Source organism: Procambarus clarkii, chromosome 47 (genome assembly GCF_040958095.1).
Source record: "Procambarus clarkii isolate CNS0578487 chromosome 47, FALCON_Pclarkii_2.0, whole genome shotgun sequence".
NCBI lineage: Eukaryota > Metazoa > Arthropoda > Malacostraca > Decapoda > Cambaridae > Procambarus > Procambarus clarkii.
The window spans coordinates 12,261,350-12,278,494 of NC_091196.1; the positions used below are offsets into that span (position 1 = coordinate 12,261,350).

The 17,145-nt window shown below is 37.5% G+C and overlaps 1 protein-coding gene across 2 annotated transcripts; it reads left to right on the plus strand.

Annotated features, from left to right (window-relative positions):
- Positions 1-4,644: 4,644 nt before the first annotated feature.
- LOC138350753 (cyclin-Q-like) lies at positions 4,645-16,838 on the plus strand. 2 transcript variants are annotated; one of them, XM_069301971.1, is made up of 2 exons: positions 4,645-4,832; positions 13,190-16,838. In XM_069301971.1, exon 2 carries the CDS (start codon positions 13,269-13,271, stop codon positions 14,061-14,063), a length of 795 nt encoding a protein of 264 aa, XP_069158072.1. In that variant the 5' UTR covers positions 4,645-4,832; positions 13,190-13,268; the 3' UTR covers positions 14,064-16,838. The 2 variants fall into 2 exon arrangements, with proteins under 2 accessions (XP_069158072.1, XP_069158074.1); XM_069301973.1 differs by having other exon boundaries at positions 4,832-4,931.
- The last annotated feature ends 307 nt before the right edge of the window (positions 16,839-17,145 follow it).

Genomic DNA, 17,145 nt, shown 5'->3' on the forward strand with positions numbered 1-17,145 from the left:
CTTTCCTTCCTTCGAGGATACATCTATCCTACTTGTAGGACCCGTCCTGGAGGCTCTCAGATGAGGTTTCATGCGACATAAATAGGAACCAGTATTGTGGCTGCCTCGACAATTGCAACAAGATGGGATGATTTTTTCACCATTTTGAATCTTGCCGGTGAACACCCTCCTTGAATAGTGGTTCATATTAAAAAAAAACTCCTTAGCCAAACGAACCGTTCATTCCAGTTTTTGATGAAAGTTCAGTTGACACGTTGTAGGGGAATAGCAGCCTCTTCCTTCTATTAGTCTGCATCTCTTGCGTCCTGCTGAGTAGGGTTTCATTTTTTGTCTCTGTTATTTCACCTTTACTGTCACGGTCTCGCTGTCTGTGAATATTTCGCCGTTTATATCTGTTCATTACTGCTTGATACGGCCTGGCATCATCTTGTCTGTCATCTTTACTCTCATATTCTTCAGGCTCAGTGCAGGATCGTCTATCACTTAGGCAGACCGCCTCAGCCATTTCCTCGACACACAAAGGCACTGACTATCACTGCAACAATCGAGAACAAATTCACAATATCCAGCTGCAGCAGCCACATGCAAACACGAATGTGCGGAGCAACACGTCCACCTCGCATCATGCAGCAGACCGCACTGAAAAAGAGCTCATGGTGGATTTATAAAAGTTTTATGGGAGGGGCGCTCTACCATTTTTCTAAAAATCTTCTGATACGGGTGTTGACTTCTATATGCGTGTACCTGTTGTTTATTAATACTTGAAGGCTTTTCCTTGTGGATGTGATGCCAGTCGGAACAATGACTGTTGGCTACAGGAACATGATAAAGTTGACGCCCTTGCTAAGGTTGCAGTAAATAAAGGCACTATTGAACGGAATCTTGCGTTATCAAATAGGTCCTTAAAATGTATCATTAGATGAGAACTCCTGGATGAATTTGAAGAAAATGGAACAGTGTAAACTGGAATTAGCAGGTCCATTGTTTATCACAATGAAATGTGTGAAGTAAAATAGGGGTATAGGGCAAGTAACAAAATAAGGAGACTGGTCCATCTTTGGCTAACTGCCAACAAACTCACCCTTAACATTGACAAAACTTTCTATATTTTGTTTGGCAATAAATCCCCAAATCAAATCTAAGAATAAACAATATCCAAATTAGTAACAAAGTAGATGGCAAATTCCTTGGTGTTCTCATCGATAGTTAGTTTTTTTTAGTTTAGTTCATTTATTATGCACCCCATACCCATCTTGTGGGCACTAGTGGAAAGGGTTACAGAGGCACATAATGGGCTCAGGGACTGAACCCCACAATTCATTTAGTTAAGCAAGTTACAATCTTGATGAGCTAGTTACAAAATTCAGTATAAGTTGTCACATTGTTACGGCCCTCTTGGGTCGCAACTGGGTTCTTTCTCTGATGTTAATAGAGTTTGGGTATCCGGCCCCAAGTTAGTAGTGGCTTTCAAGGGGTGTGCTCCGTAACGCAAGTAAATTAAAGGGGAAGGTATAAAACTGCACGTAAACTTAAATATATAATTATTCCATCACCAATAAATAAGTATATAAACCGTCACAAGCGGGGTTGCTATTACTACACTTATTTACAATAACTTCTTCTCCGAAGACACAGGATGCTCCACGGTGCTCAACGATGCTTAGCCCTTGATCCTCTTCTCGTGGCCTCTCACGAATCCTTGGATTCTCCTAGCGAGTCTACCCCGGCCACAGGCCAGCCAAATCACAGTCCCACTGGGTGCGCAGTCGTGGAGGCCGTCAACCACAAATCCAGCCTGTAGCTGGCAGGTTCCAATCAGTTCCGCAGGTTAGGCCACCGTCGTGGAGGCCTTCAACCACAAGTCCAGCCTGTAGCTGGCAGGTTCCAATCAGTTCCGCAGGTTAGGCCACTCCACGACCGATACTAGGGTTGCGAGCCCTAGGCAGGAGCCTCGTGTGATCCCACAGATCACTCTCCTCACCACAACACCCCAGTGGCTAGTCTTCTCCACCAGTCAGCCCCGGGTACGACAATCCCTGGTTCTGCCACCTCACAGGCAGGCTAACACAACAGTGTTCATCCGGGGAGGGGGGGTGACTCACAGCTTCAGCAGCAAATGCGTGGAGGTTCTACGGCTGCCTTGGGTAGACTGATCCACCATCCGATTCAGCAGTCCCAGGTCGACTCTGTAATCAGACACGTCATCAGTACTGGTTACACTCTAGGGCACCTCACTTACAGGCTTAGACACAAACGCCCACCTATCCACTCCATAGATGGCGTTGCTGTCTAAGCAGCACCTCACCAGAGGTCAGCAGCGGCTACGTCATGAGCTGATTAGGACGGGAAACTAGCCCTTGTGGCCGGTATATCTCGTCCTCACTAGATGGCGTCGTCCATTTGGAGGGGGTTTCGGGAGCTGACCCACAGATGGCGTGGTCGTCACTGCTCCGGGCTCGGACGCTGGACTCGGGTCCGTAACACACATCATAAATGGGTTCGAGATCGACCACAAGTACAGTTTCTAAATTAAACAACTGACATATGCGGAGAGCTAGTGTCTAATAAGCTGAATTTCCAGGGACACATTCGAAATATATCAAAAAAAGTTTCTAAAATTGTTGGCATTCTTTCTAAGATCAGATATTATGTACCTCGCCCTGCCCTGGTGACGCTCTATTACTCTTTCATCTATCCTTATATTAATTATGGTATTTGTGCTTGGGGTTCTTCTACACAAAATCATTCACGTCCTCTCACAGCCTTCAACACAAAGCTTCTATTAGAACAATATCTAACTCTGGCCCCAGACAACACTCGGTACCCTTACTCAAATATTTGAAAATGTTAGATATTAAGTCACTGCACATCCTCTCATGTGTACTCTATATATTTAAAACACTGAACTGCAATGTCAATCCTTACCTTAGAAGCTTCCTAGAAGGTTGTAACAGAACTCATGGGCACCACACAAGAAACAAATACCTATTTGATATTCCAAGAGTGCGACTTAACCAAACTAGAAACGCGCTACAAATCAAGGGACCCAGAATGTGGAATGACCTCCCCAATCATGTCAAAGGCTGTACCTCTCTCAACCAGTTTAAGAGTAAAACTAAGTACTGTACTACCTAATTAACTCCATGTAACCCACCTTACCCCCTAAATGTCAACCCATGCTTGCTATTTTTAAACAATGCTGTTTGTTCACCAACTTGTACAACTGCTGATTTCTGCCATGTTCCCCCCCCCTTTTTTTATTCTTTATTCTTTTTCTCAACACAATTTATACTTAATCCCAATTACTATTAAGTTTTAGTCTAAGTGGTTTCCCCCCCCCCCCTCCCACACTGCCCGAAACGCTATGTGTATTAGTGGCTTTACGTATTGTATGTACTAGCTCTATCTATAAATCTAACATTATGTTTGTAAATCAACTATGTATGTACTTTTCCTGAACAAAAAAATAGTTTAATAATTTATTGTAATTTAATTAATTAATAACTAACAGACGATGTCACAGCTCGAATAAGACTTGGCTACAAGTATCTCTGGCAGTACGGCTTGTATTGGTATCTAGATGAAGTAAAGTGTAAAGTGTGTGGACAAAGACAGGAACACACACTCGAACACTATATCTTAGATTGTAGTAAAATTGAGCCATTTAGAGATATCCTTGCACTGTATCAATATTTCGCTCCCATGCAGTAGATAAACGACAAATGAGATTAAGAAATAAGTAGTGTATTGTGAAGACTAATAATAAACAGCAGCTCCCCTATGACTGTATATCTCCATTGCTCAAACAATTATGTATTAGCGATAAGACCTACCATGTATGTATAATGACTTACTGTACATATATAGCTCTTGAAATAGAACATTCTCTATAACTACCTGACATTGTAATTATAAGGTGTGAAGGATAGATGAAATTGTTTATATAATAATCTCCATTGAGGTCTAACCAACCACTTGGGCTGGACGGTAGAGCGACGGTCTCGCTTCATGCAGGTCGGCATTCAATCCCCGACCGTCCAAGTGGTTGGGCACCATTCCTTCTCCCCGTCCCATCCCAAATCCTTATCCTGATCCCTTCCCAGTGCTATATAGTCGCAATGGCTTGGTGCTTTCCCCTGATGGTTCCCTTTCATTGAGGTCTGATAAAGACCTTTTGTGCCCTCTGTAATGTTTTTTTTTCGCTACCGCTCACAGGATGAGTATGGGTTGCACAATAAACTAGCCGCCTCTGGCGACAACAATCAAACAAAACATCACTCAACTTCATTTTATAAGTATATACATGTTAAGTAGAAGATTTTAACTAATAATAACATTATATTGTGGTTTTAAAATTGATTGAGCAATGATATGTGTACGAAACGTATTAGTTTGATGTCCGAAATGGTAAACATATATGTGCCATCCGTCTTCTGTGTGCCTAGTATCATATTTGGTGGGGAGGGGGGCCTATAATAATAATAAAATAATAATAATATTTTATTTACAAGAAGGTACAATGGGTTGGTGAGATTACATTAGTGATATTTTTACATTCTTGCAAAGCCATTAACACACATAGCGTTTCGGGCAGGTCTTTGACCTTCGACAAGCCGCCGACTTCCTGTCCTTGTCGAAGCCACTAGAGTGTTAATTTCCCTCGGGTAAATTCAGATTAGTTTGAAATGTATAATCGAAAAATCTAGTTCGTTTTCGACATTTTGTTTACGTCTGTGTTTGCTGCTATGTAAAAGTGAAAAATTGGGAGCGAGGCGTCGCCAGTTGGTGTTGTTCCGAGGGAGGCGGTGGTGCTGCGGGTCCTCTTGACCAAGGTTTGTTACTGCTCCTGCTGTCTCCTGCTCTAACCCCAGGCCCAGGCTACTCCCACCACAAGGGAGTACCGCTGCTCGTGCTCTGTGGTCTTGTAAACGGTTTCAGACACTGGCATTTTTGTCTTTTTTAAATGGGATAATATGTAGTGTACTGTCTATCATTCATTGTGTGTTTGATCTGCGATTGCATATAGTGAAAGGGGAGAAGACTTCTTAATAATTGAGGACATTTTTTTCCTTTGATGAAGCTCTGTGCTTATACTGTATTCAAAACGTGATTTAGCATTAGGTTAGTCTTATAATGCTGGTGTTTTCCCCTGGCTATACAAGTCACAAATATTATAACCTACTTAACCACTATCCTAACCGAGGCTAGACATGCACGGACTAACCCCCACGCTAACAACCTGACCAAGGTTAGCAATGCCTAGGTTAGGTTCGTACACACTATTGACAAAGCACAAATAAGCTTGTTAAAATGCCTTTGTATGATTTGGCTTGTGCTCCATTTTTCGACGTTGCATTATATGTACTAGCTCTATCTATAAATTCATCAATATTTGTATCACACCTTGTATGTACTTTACCTGAATAAACATTTTATTTTGAATTTTGGTTTTAGACCGAGCTACTTGGATCCACCGCTGCCCACTGGATGGGGGGCGGTGTGCAGGATAAACATATTAATTGTGACACTAGCTCTCCACATATGTCAGTTGTTTAATTTAGAAACTGTACTTGTGGTCGATCTCGAACCTAATGATGATGTGACAATGTGTATTGCATTTTGTAACTAGCTCATCAAGATTGTAACTTGCTTAGCTAAATGAATTGTGGGGTTCAGTCCCTGAGCCCATTTTGTGCCTCTGTAACCCTTTCCACCACTGCTCACAAGATGGGTATGGGTGCATAATAAATGAACTAAACAAAAAGCTACTGGAAACCAGAAGTTGCATGCAGTCCGTGGTACTCGCAGAGTACTCACTATGGCGAGTCCGTGGTACTCTCCTCCCACAGGAGCTGTGTCAGTGCATTTCTCTACATTATTGAGAGTATTATGTGCTTTAATACTGTTTAAATGTGTAGAGCATTAGAGAGCAGCCTGAATGTTAGGATTAAGCTATATTTGTCATGTGACGGCTATTAGTGTTATTTAAGGATCAGAGTGCATATTCCATGCCATCCTAAGAGTCAAATTTCCTTCCAATTTTCTGCTTTACAGTTTTTATGTTATCCCATAAAATTTATGGGATATGTAATTTATGGCATTACAGTTTTAAGGGCAACCCCCTTTTGAAGGACCCGGTAGTACAGTCAAGTTCATTCTCGACGCACAATCGAGAATTCCGGGCAGAACAGAAATGGTTTGGCACATTTCCTTTCACCTAATTCCTCTGTTCACCTAGCAGTAAGTAGGTGCTCAGGAGTTAGTCAGCTTGTTGTAGGGTTGCATCCTGGGCAGGGTCAGTAATTCGGCCTTGTGGGGGGGGGGCCTCGATAAAAGCCAAATGTGTATGAATACACTTTGGCTTCCTGTCCCCCAACACAATGAATTATTATTATAATTACAAAGAGTTCCGATCATGCTCTGGTGTGTAGAACACTTTAAAAATATTTTTTATTTCATCAAGATTCATCAATAAACATTCATTATGCGCTAGGAAGAGAGATATAAGTTACATGATCAAGTCTTAACTGTGAAAACATCTTTAATCAAAGTGAGGATGTATGTACATTTTTTTTTTATAAATGTTCCCTACCCCTACTTGTCACAGCACTAAACCCCCTTCATACTGATGAGTAAATCATGTAATTTGCCAAGATACACTAATAAGCTTTAATTTCATGTAATCAGGAAGAGGTAAACATTATTGTGAACCCATTAAAATGAATGTATCATGAGGGACAACAAAAGATTTTTGTTTGAAGGTTTCCTATGCACAGTACTCCTCATACTTGGAGTATCAGCAAACACAACTCTCATTTATTTTATGATCTTTGTGTATATGTATTTTAAGCTATGTCAAGTTGTTTCATGCCCTGTATTCCAAGTAAATTCAGGTACAGAATGTTATGTAAAAGATATATATTATTTACATGCCCTTGCACCACCCTTAGCTATTATTAACTTTGCTATTACATAGTGTGTAATATTGTGTACACGCCTCCCATGCCCTTGCGCCACCCATAGCTCTGCTGTTCAACAAATCTTTAGAGTGTCATACCTTCCCTGATATCCTTAAAAAAGCAAGAGTAACGCCAGTTCATAAAGGAGGCAATCCGGCAGACAAACAATTATTTACCAATATCAAACCTACCCATACTATCAAAAATATTTGAAAAAATTATCTACAAACATCTCTATTCCTACCTCATAAAATTTGACATACTCAGCCCCCGTCAGTTTGGCTTCCGCTCCCAAAAGAGTACCAATGATGCAATTATTAGTCTCCTTGATATAATCTACTCAGCCCTTGACAAAAATGAGTTTCCGATTGGACTCTTCATTGACCTGAGAAAGGTCTTTGATACTGTTAATCACAACTACTACTTAGTTAAACTCCATCATTATGGAATCCGAGGCCTTGCACTGGACTATGTTCGATAATATCTTAGTGATAGACACCAGTGTGTAGCCATCAGTGATATAACCTCTCCCACTCTACCAATAACTGTTGGAGTGCCACAGGGCAGCATCTTGGGACCTCCAATATTTCTTATATACATCAATGATCTGCCTAATGTCTCTTAACATTCTTAAACCTATATTGTTTGCTGATGATACTACTATACCCTCATCTACTCAGACCCCAACCCACACACACTAAATAATGTTGTGAATAATGAATTTAAAAAAGTTAGTTTTAAATTTTGCCCGAAACGCTATGCGTGATAGTGGCTTTACAAGAATGTAAAATCAACTTAATTCCTATGTTATCTGTTAACCCCCAATGTTCCTCCTTGTATATAAATAAATAAATAAAATAAATAAATAAATAAGTCCACTTATGGATGTCTACCAACAAATTAACACTAAATATAGAAAAGACCTACTACATCTTATTTGGAAGCAAATCAACAAATGCACTTCAGCTTCAGATAGACAATGTTAACATCAGTACTAAAAATGATGGAAAGTTTCTTGGCCTATTCCTAGACAAGAGACTCAACTTCAGCACCCACATACAACACATAACTAGAAAGTCTCTGAAACAGTTGGTATACTCTTCAAAATCAGATATTATGTACCTAACTGCTCTCCTCTCATTATATTATGCACTAATCTATCCCTATCTTAATTATGGTATCTGTGCATGGGGTTCAACCACTGCAAACACCAAGTTCATCATCACCCAGCAAAAATCTGCTATCAGAATAATAACAAACCCTGCTTTCAGACAACACTCAGCCCCTATGTTTAAATCACTAAACATGCTAAACATTAACTCACTCCACACATTCTCTTGTCAATTACATTTACAAAACCCTATTCTTAAATGCAACCCCTGCTCTGTAACTCTCCCTGGACAGATGTAATAAGACCCATTATCACCACACCAGAAATAAATATCTGATATCCCCAGAGTCAAACTTAATCTGTGTAAACACTCTGGAACTCACTCCCTAATGAATTGAAAAGCTGTCCAACTTTTGCTTCATTCAAAAACAAAAACAAAAAGTACCTAATTTCATCTTCATAGTTTCCTACCTTGTGCTTTAAAATTGCACTGTATCTAGTGTTACCCAATCCCCCAATCCTTATGTACCTAATCCAAACAACTTTACCATTGTGATCATTGCTGTCTTCTTATATGTGCTATCAATATGCTGTATTGTGCCTTAATCTTTATTAAATTACCAATCAAGCTGTCAATGCAATCAATCAGAGCTACTGATGTGCTTTAATATACCTACTAATCTCTCTCGTCTCATTTTTTTTCTTGCAATGTATCTGTTATCATTTTATAAATTTTGCTAGAATTTACCTACTTATAATTATCTGTTAGATTAACCCTTACACTGCTATAGCCTGGGCTGTAAATGGGGGTATAAGCTTGGGCTGGGTGAAAATATATATGAATTATGTGAAAATTAATATTAAATGTTAAACAAATGTCCAACTTATTGACTTCAGCATCATGAAAGTTTCATTCCAATATTTTCAGAAATGGATTTTAGACAATTTTTTTCTTAAAGAAGAACGTTTTGTTGATAAGGAGAATAGCTCCTATGAACTGGAACTGAGGGATAATGTAGTAATAAGGAGATGCAAGCACCTGTCCAATGCACAAAGAATAGTAGTAGTTAAAAGTGCCCACAAAGTGGATATGCAGCTGGTGCTTTAATAGCATTGCTGAGTAATACATAATAAGTAATAATGAGTAAATATGTTATGCTCTATTTTGTTATGTCATACAAATACATTGTTCAATAATAATACTGTACCTGTTACTTTCACCAATGTCCAAGTTTTTTTTTTTTTTTTAAGGGAAATTTTTTTCTATTTATTATCTGATTTTGTTGTAACTTTTACATCCAGGAGAATGCATACTTTTCCAGAACTATGTGAAAAAAGAATTAAATCCGTCAACAAATAAATCAGTCATAACTGGCAGAACTTGGGACTTTGAATTTTTTGGGGCTGATTTTTTCACAGATTTCAAACTCTATTTTCCTTGTTTCTTTAGATTGTTTTGATGATTACGGACAAGATTAGGGCTTTTTGACTAATATAAAGTATACCCTAAATATATTCCCAAATCATTATAATTATTATTATTATCCTTTTTTTTGGGGGGGGGGGATTTTTCTTGACTTCATTTCAACACATATTGACCTACAACTTTCTCACATTCGAGTACAAATGCCAAACAATGTTTATTAAAACATACAAGTAAATTAACGAATTAGAACTACCTTATACGTTGTCGATAACTTCAACTTCAATTATCTCTAAAACTAGAGTTTCAACATTGAGTCGGCTTCAAAAAATTCAGTTTCTGACCAATTCTCACCATTTTTACATATAGTGTGCGCTGCTGTCTGTTCTACAATCCTATTAGGATGGATTTTTCATAAACACTAAATGTTTTGAGTTACGAATTTTGTTGTCTGAATTTGGGGCATACTGTATTTCAAATGCCATCTTGACATTTTTTTTACAGTAAACTAAACTGAAAATCTATATTCAAAATCTATTAAAATGAAGATCATATACTATTCTGAGAGCATAACAACACTTGATGGACAATTGGCGATATTTAATATTTTTGCAGCTGATCTGAAAAGCTGAAATTTTCAATATTAAATTTTATAATTATTTTTAATTTTCTTGTTATTCACGAAACGATGATCATTTAGACAAAGTTCGAGCGTTTGCCTAGTAGATTATGCATAAAAAATTTGAAAGCGTTAGATCAAGTTTGAAAATTTTGATTTATGGTACCAACGGGCCAGGGCATATATATACGCCATGTGCAGTTTAAGGGTTAAGGACCTGCCCAAAATGCTGCGCGTACTAGTGGCTTCACAAGAATGTAAACACCATGCTATGTATCCTCACAAACCCAATGTACTTTCTTGCATATATATATATATATATAAATAAATAAATAATATAAGTGAGTATATTGGGGTCTATACCCATGGGCCACTATAGAGTAGCCTTGATAAGGACAGGGAAGCCAGTGGCTTGTGAAAGATCCCTCCATTTCTTCTGATAATTTTATCGAGCTGGATTTTAAAATTCAGCAGTTTTCTGGTATCTATTGCTTTTGCAGCTAGGTGTTTACATGGGTTTAAAACCCTGTGGGTGAAAATGTATTCTGTTCTCTGCCTTACATTGTGGCTTGTTGAGCTTAAAACTGTTGCTCCTTGTTTATGTTGCATCTGACCTTTTAAGGAAGGGGTCTAGATCAGTATCCTCCAAATTGTTTAGTACTTTCAAAATTTCAATGAGATCAGTCCTGGCATATCTGATTTATAGTGATATCCCCATGACCCTTAATCATTCCTGGTATGAGGGTCAACTTGGTTCTGGAATGATTTTTGTTGGTGTTGAACTTTCTCCAAAGCAGATGTCTTATTGAAGATGAGGTAGATTTCCATGCTCAAATACAACAATCCAAGTGGGGCATAAAAAGAGTTGAATAAATACCTTCTTTTCCTTGAAGTCAAAGGTTTACTTAACTACTCCTAGGGCTTGGTTAGTTTTTGTTTTTTCACCATTGCTCCCAGTTGTTGTGCAACTTACCAGAGGGCCACTTAACACACTAGTGGCCTCGACAAGAGAGAAAGCTGGCAGCTTTCAGTGAACTGTGGATTCAGACTCGAGGTCCTGTTCTTCAATCTGCTGCAAGGTAATGTTGTCAAATTGGTAGTTGTGACATGCATTGTTATGCCCCACATGCAGAGAGGGGTCTTGCATTTTTCAATGTTAAAAAGCATTTCTCGGTTTTCTGATAATTTGTGGGGTTCAGTAGATCTCCTTTGTAAGGCCCTCAATATCAATTTCACTTCCAACTTTACCATAAATCTTAGCGTCATCTACAAATTTGATATGGTTTGTAATATTCTCGTCTGTCACTGATGTATGACAAAAAGGGTTGGCCCCAAAATTGACCCTTGCAGTACCCCTCTCTCCATAATTCTCCAGTCAGATTCCAATGGAAGAAATGCAATGTGTGTGCAAGAAGACAAAGTATGGGGAGCATAACTTCACATTTATGGTCACGGTGTAAGGAGTGGAGTTGTACCGTGCATTTACTGTTTACATAGACTATCACACCGAGAGCTTCAAAAACTCCTAATCATTGTTAACTGCATATACAGTAGTGTTTAAAATGTCTGAAGTGTAATAATGGGACTTGAAAATATTTTTATGTGAAAATGTGGCATGCATATAGTGATACCTTTATGTATATATCAGTACATGAGTATATTTCTCATGTTATGAAAAATACAACTACTGTATTGACTTCTTAATGCATCATTTAGCTGTAGAAAGCAGTTTACAAGTAAAGTGGGAAATAAGGAACAAAGATAGAAAGGGAAAATACTGCATGTGCACACCACCTCATCACTTGCCAGTGATCGCCACCAGCCACCCCACTAGCCATATGCAAAAATAAATAAAAAATAAAAAAGGCTAAACTATGGTATGTAGAGGATTAATTATATTTGTTTTAGATATGACTTTTAAAATACTGTATCAGAAGCATTTTTTGGCATGTGCATGGAAGGATAGGTATGTACATAGTACATGCATTATTATGTAATGCAAAGGTTAATGATGATTTATAATATCAAATATTACAACAGATATTGACTTAAAAAATACTAAATCGTACCTGTATTTACCCATGTGTTTCTGCCATCTTTTGTGATACAAGGTGACACTTCCTATCAAGGATTTTCTATATGGACATTTTTTCTTCAATATACTGTTGTACAAACATAGCTAATTTGTAGTTAACAACATATATGTGAGCAGTGACATTCAGCCTGAAGTGCTAATGATCCAGGTTATGGTATGACTAACAATGAGATTGTTCAGTGTATTAATGCCAGAGGGTTATTCTCTCAATATGGAGGGTTTGTTGTACCCTCCTATGTTTGAGATGGATCCTTTAGTTGCTCCTCCCTGCATTTGCTACTGGGTTTTCTTTGCATTCTCAGAGGCATCTTATGTGCAGAGGTTCCTGAACACCTGTTTTTTTGCCTGTGGCAAAGCTAGATCTGCAAATACTTGCTTGACCTTTCATGTTTGAATCATTTCATTACCTATCCAACTTTCTGCATGACCACTTTAGCTCTGGTCTACCTATTGGGATGTACCAATAGGTACATCCCAATAGGCTATGTAGACTGAAAATAACACACCTGTTGAAAATGTTTAAGAATGATTTACAGTATTCCTACCTGGACGTGAAATGGTGTCCACGTACAATATAGATACACATTATCCATAGAATAGTATATTTTAATTTTCTTCTTTATAAATAATGATTGAGAATTGATTGAGATTTTCTTAGTGATTTAACTTATTTAGGTGCATGATTTAATTTGAAATAATTTTGGCCTAAATCTGGTTACCTTGACATAATCATGGTGGTTTTATGGTTGCCATCATCAGTGAGAATGTTTTAATTTGGTTGCAAAAGTAATAATTTTTAGCAGATTGATAAAATCACAGGTTGCAAATTGAACCCTTGTTATACTGCTTCACAAAATTGTGCTAAGTAAAATTCCTAAGTAAAACTAGGAATATTATGAATTGTAATGCTTTGCTTGTTAATGAAATATACAATGTGTCATTTACGAGTTGAAATATAACAGCAGGCCTTTTCTTGTTGCAGGTTAGATGAAAGAATATTGTCACCACATAAGTCAAAGCACTGTATATTATCATAAGGCGTTTAAATACAGTATAAAGAAATGATGAATTCCTCATCCAAAGGCCAAACTAATAATGCTAAGACACCATTATTTCAAATAAATCTACTTGAGAGGGAGTATGTTAACCCTTCTGTTGACTACACCAAGAATTACAATCACTTCGCAGGAGCACGTTTTGTTATTGAATGTGGCATCAAACTAAAGGCCAGTGTGTTGACCATAGCTACAGCTGCTACATATTACCACAAATTCTATACGGTTGCCACGCTGGAGGATTATGACCCATATCTCATTGGTTCTACGTGCATCTATTTAGCTTCTAAGGTGGAAGACGACGATATTAAGATAAGGGACATAATTAATGTTGGAATTAGTTGTGTGCGCCGAGGAGAGCCCCCTCTCTCCCTGGACCCTTATTTCACTATGCGGGACTCACTTATTCAAGCAGAACTGCTTCTGATGCGCGTTTTAGGTTTCAAGATGAAAGTAGATCTACCACACCGTTATTTACTTCACTACTTGCTTTCCTTGAAGGATTGGTTAGGTGAGAAAACTTTCAACAATGTACCAATTGTCCACTTGACCTGGACCATAACACAAGACATTTATCATTCTTCAATGGTCTTAAAGTATTCACCTCAGTTGTTGGCAGCAGCAATTCTAAACATAGTGCTGCAGGTGTATGGAATAGTGGTGCCAGGAGATGACGAGATAAACAACCACTCCTGGTTCACTGTCCTACACCCAGACTGTACAAATACAGATGTATGGGACTTGACTACCAAGATCCTTGCCATTTATCAAGAGGAGGACGACCTTGTGTTGTGCACATGAGTTATGAAATTTCTTTACACTATTTGTATTTTATTATAGCTTCATATATAAGATTTTTAGTTTTATGATAGAGTATAGCTCACCTTGTGCACACTAAAGATTGTGATCATGTACTGTATAGGTAATGAATGAGCAAATTGGATCTTTTATTTTTGGGAAGGGTATGCAAATATGCCTAAAAATATATTATATACATCACTGCCATGTCAATGTTTAAGACAACTGTAATTGTGAAGTCTAGGAGACTTGATGTGAATTATATGAAGCCTAAAGACTGTTCCAAGGGAGTGGAAAATTTTGTAGCTGATGATTTTTAATGTATAAAGTAATTCATAATGTGATTTTAAGCATTGGTAGAACAGCACACACATAGATTATGCAATACAGTATATATTCTTTAGTTTAGAGAGTTGAATTTGTAGCTACTGTAATGCAGTACAGTGGCACTTTCAAAGTCCAGACCATATCGTACCAGATTTATGAATAATCTGTATTTCTGCTTAATGCAGATTATTCATTAATGCTTGTATCTTTTTAGTTATTTGTTGCCAAAATTTCAGTTTTCGAAGCAAATTACATCTATACGTATTTTTCATATTTAGATTGTCATGTAAATATTAAATCTGCTATAAATAACTACTCGTGCATTTTTGCCAGAACTGGTACTAGAACCAATGCCATACTCCTCTCTGCTAGCCATTTGCCTCCCATGCCACCTTCTAGTTTGTTCAATAATTCTGCCTTCTTATCCATGATAAGATGGTTCCTCTTAACCCCTTCTTGCCACATACCAGATGACATGCTTTCAACTTTCAAATATTTGTATATCCAAAGAAACTGGTGAAAAATGTTTTAGTAATGAGAGGCCAGAGTGCACATACACAGGAAACAAACATGGCCGATACATTTGCTAAGTAAGTATACAGATGCCACAGAAAATTGTATTAATCGGACAGTTGAATCATAGTAAAACATTTCTAAAATAAAAATGCATTATCATGAATGAAATTTATTAATAAAGAGCAAAAATGTAAAAAGAAAACAAATACAATCTGCTGAAAATTGCTTAATGTAATCTTGATTTCAAAGCACATCCTCCTGAATTCAGATTTTTCTCAGAAAAATCACCATTTCAAAAGGGCGAATTGATAGCCAGATTTGGTCAGTTATTTAGAGGAATTCACTATACAGTATAGAGGTTGGGATTATGGAGGTTTCTTTACATAGTTAAATAGATATAATGATAATTGTAACCATAATATAATGATTGTACTGTAATTTGTTTGATTTCAACTTCATTGACCTATGTTAATGTACATAATTGAAATAAATTTAACTACATTTTGTCATCCAGTAGGGGAGTATACTGTGCTGTATTAGAGGTAGATTGTTACATAAATGAAGATACAAATACAAGTACTGTAATTTCATACCTTGCATGTAACGTAACGCCTTGCATTAATAATAACTTTTCAATGGAAAGAGTAGTGTATACAAGTTCTGTAACACTTTTATGGTTGTGGTACTGTAAATTTTTCCCTACACATTATTCATTGTTACTAAGGGTTTTACCACTTATACTTTGGTGAACAGTACTACTAATTTCTGAGCCATCATATTTGTTTGCCTCTTAAAGTAAGAATCTTCTGTATGATGGACGTGGTTTGTGAATAGTTGGGCAGGACGGCTTTCATGTATCAGTGCTGCAGGAATCATTTAAAGTGTCCCTACAGGGTCGAACAAGGTGATATGAAGGAACTGGAGAACGGTTCATTCCAGACCAGAATAAACTCCACAAATGATAGTGAGGCTTCAAACCAGCTCGTGTATTTGTGTGGTCAAATCAAGTACTCACTGGTAAGTGGCAGCACTGATTGATGCCTATGCACAGGGTTCCCAAACTCTGATTGTCACATTCTTTGACCATGTCGACGTGTGTGAAACCTTTCCTAAGTTAAGCAACACTTTATATCCATTGTCAACCAATTATGTCTACTCAATAATAACTTTCGTATTGATTTTTTTTTTTGGGGGGGGGAGGGTCCCTGTATGTGTGTTCATAAAGTATACCTCATACACTTTTCCAACCGGGATGTGTGCTTACAGAAAAAAATAATTATGCAACAAAATGCTTTTGCATGCTCCCTAAATGTTAAAGACTGCAGTAGTATTTCACTATAAATTTAATGGTCCAGGATGAGGTTGCCCCTGTGTTCAATACAAATTCAAGGAAGAGTTTTGTAAAGTGGTTTTGTTTAAAAAGTCTCCACCCTCTCCACATCTCTAAATTTCTTCCCTGGAACTTTAAATTAATGATATTAATCTGTTTTCTGTTCTAGTCCTTATATTTTCTTACAAGATACAGACTTTCAATATTCTATCACTCGATATGCTTTTTGTCGAGTTCATGAGAAATACATCTTGGTTCTCATTGGGCAAGCAAACCTTGTACTGTATTGTAAACTAGTATTGTTTGCAGCTCGCTTTAATGAGTTTTCACATACAGTAATTAATAACAATATTGTTACACATTCCTACCAAACTTAGGCATGAATTTTATTGTATGGGGCCTGCAGATATCATCCATAACTAAATATTAAATTTTCTTAGTGTAAATCTTCCCATAATATGATGGAATTAATGTCGATGATAAAAGTATTTGTTCCTTATACGAGTGCTGTACAGTATTCAGAAAGAAAAGCCAACTTAATGTTTCAAGAAGTGCATTAATATTTTATATCATGAAGTTTGAATAAATGATAAGAATTGTAAAAAGTATTAGTATCCTTGTCAAAGTACAGTACAGTACTTTCATGTTTTAAAAGAAACACATGTAAAGTACTGTATTGCATTAAACTAATCCAGAGAACAATTTGATTATAGTTTAGTCAATTGTTTGTGGCACAGTGGATAATGTGTACATCACTGTAGCACAGTGGTCACTGCAGTTGGTTCACAACTGAAAGGTCCTACGTTGAATTCATGTGTGAGACAGAGACAGTGGCACATGTTTCCTTGCACTTAATGCCTCTTGTTAACCTAGCAGTATCTTGATACCCAAGTTAGGTGTGTGTGTGTATAT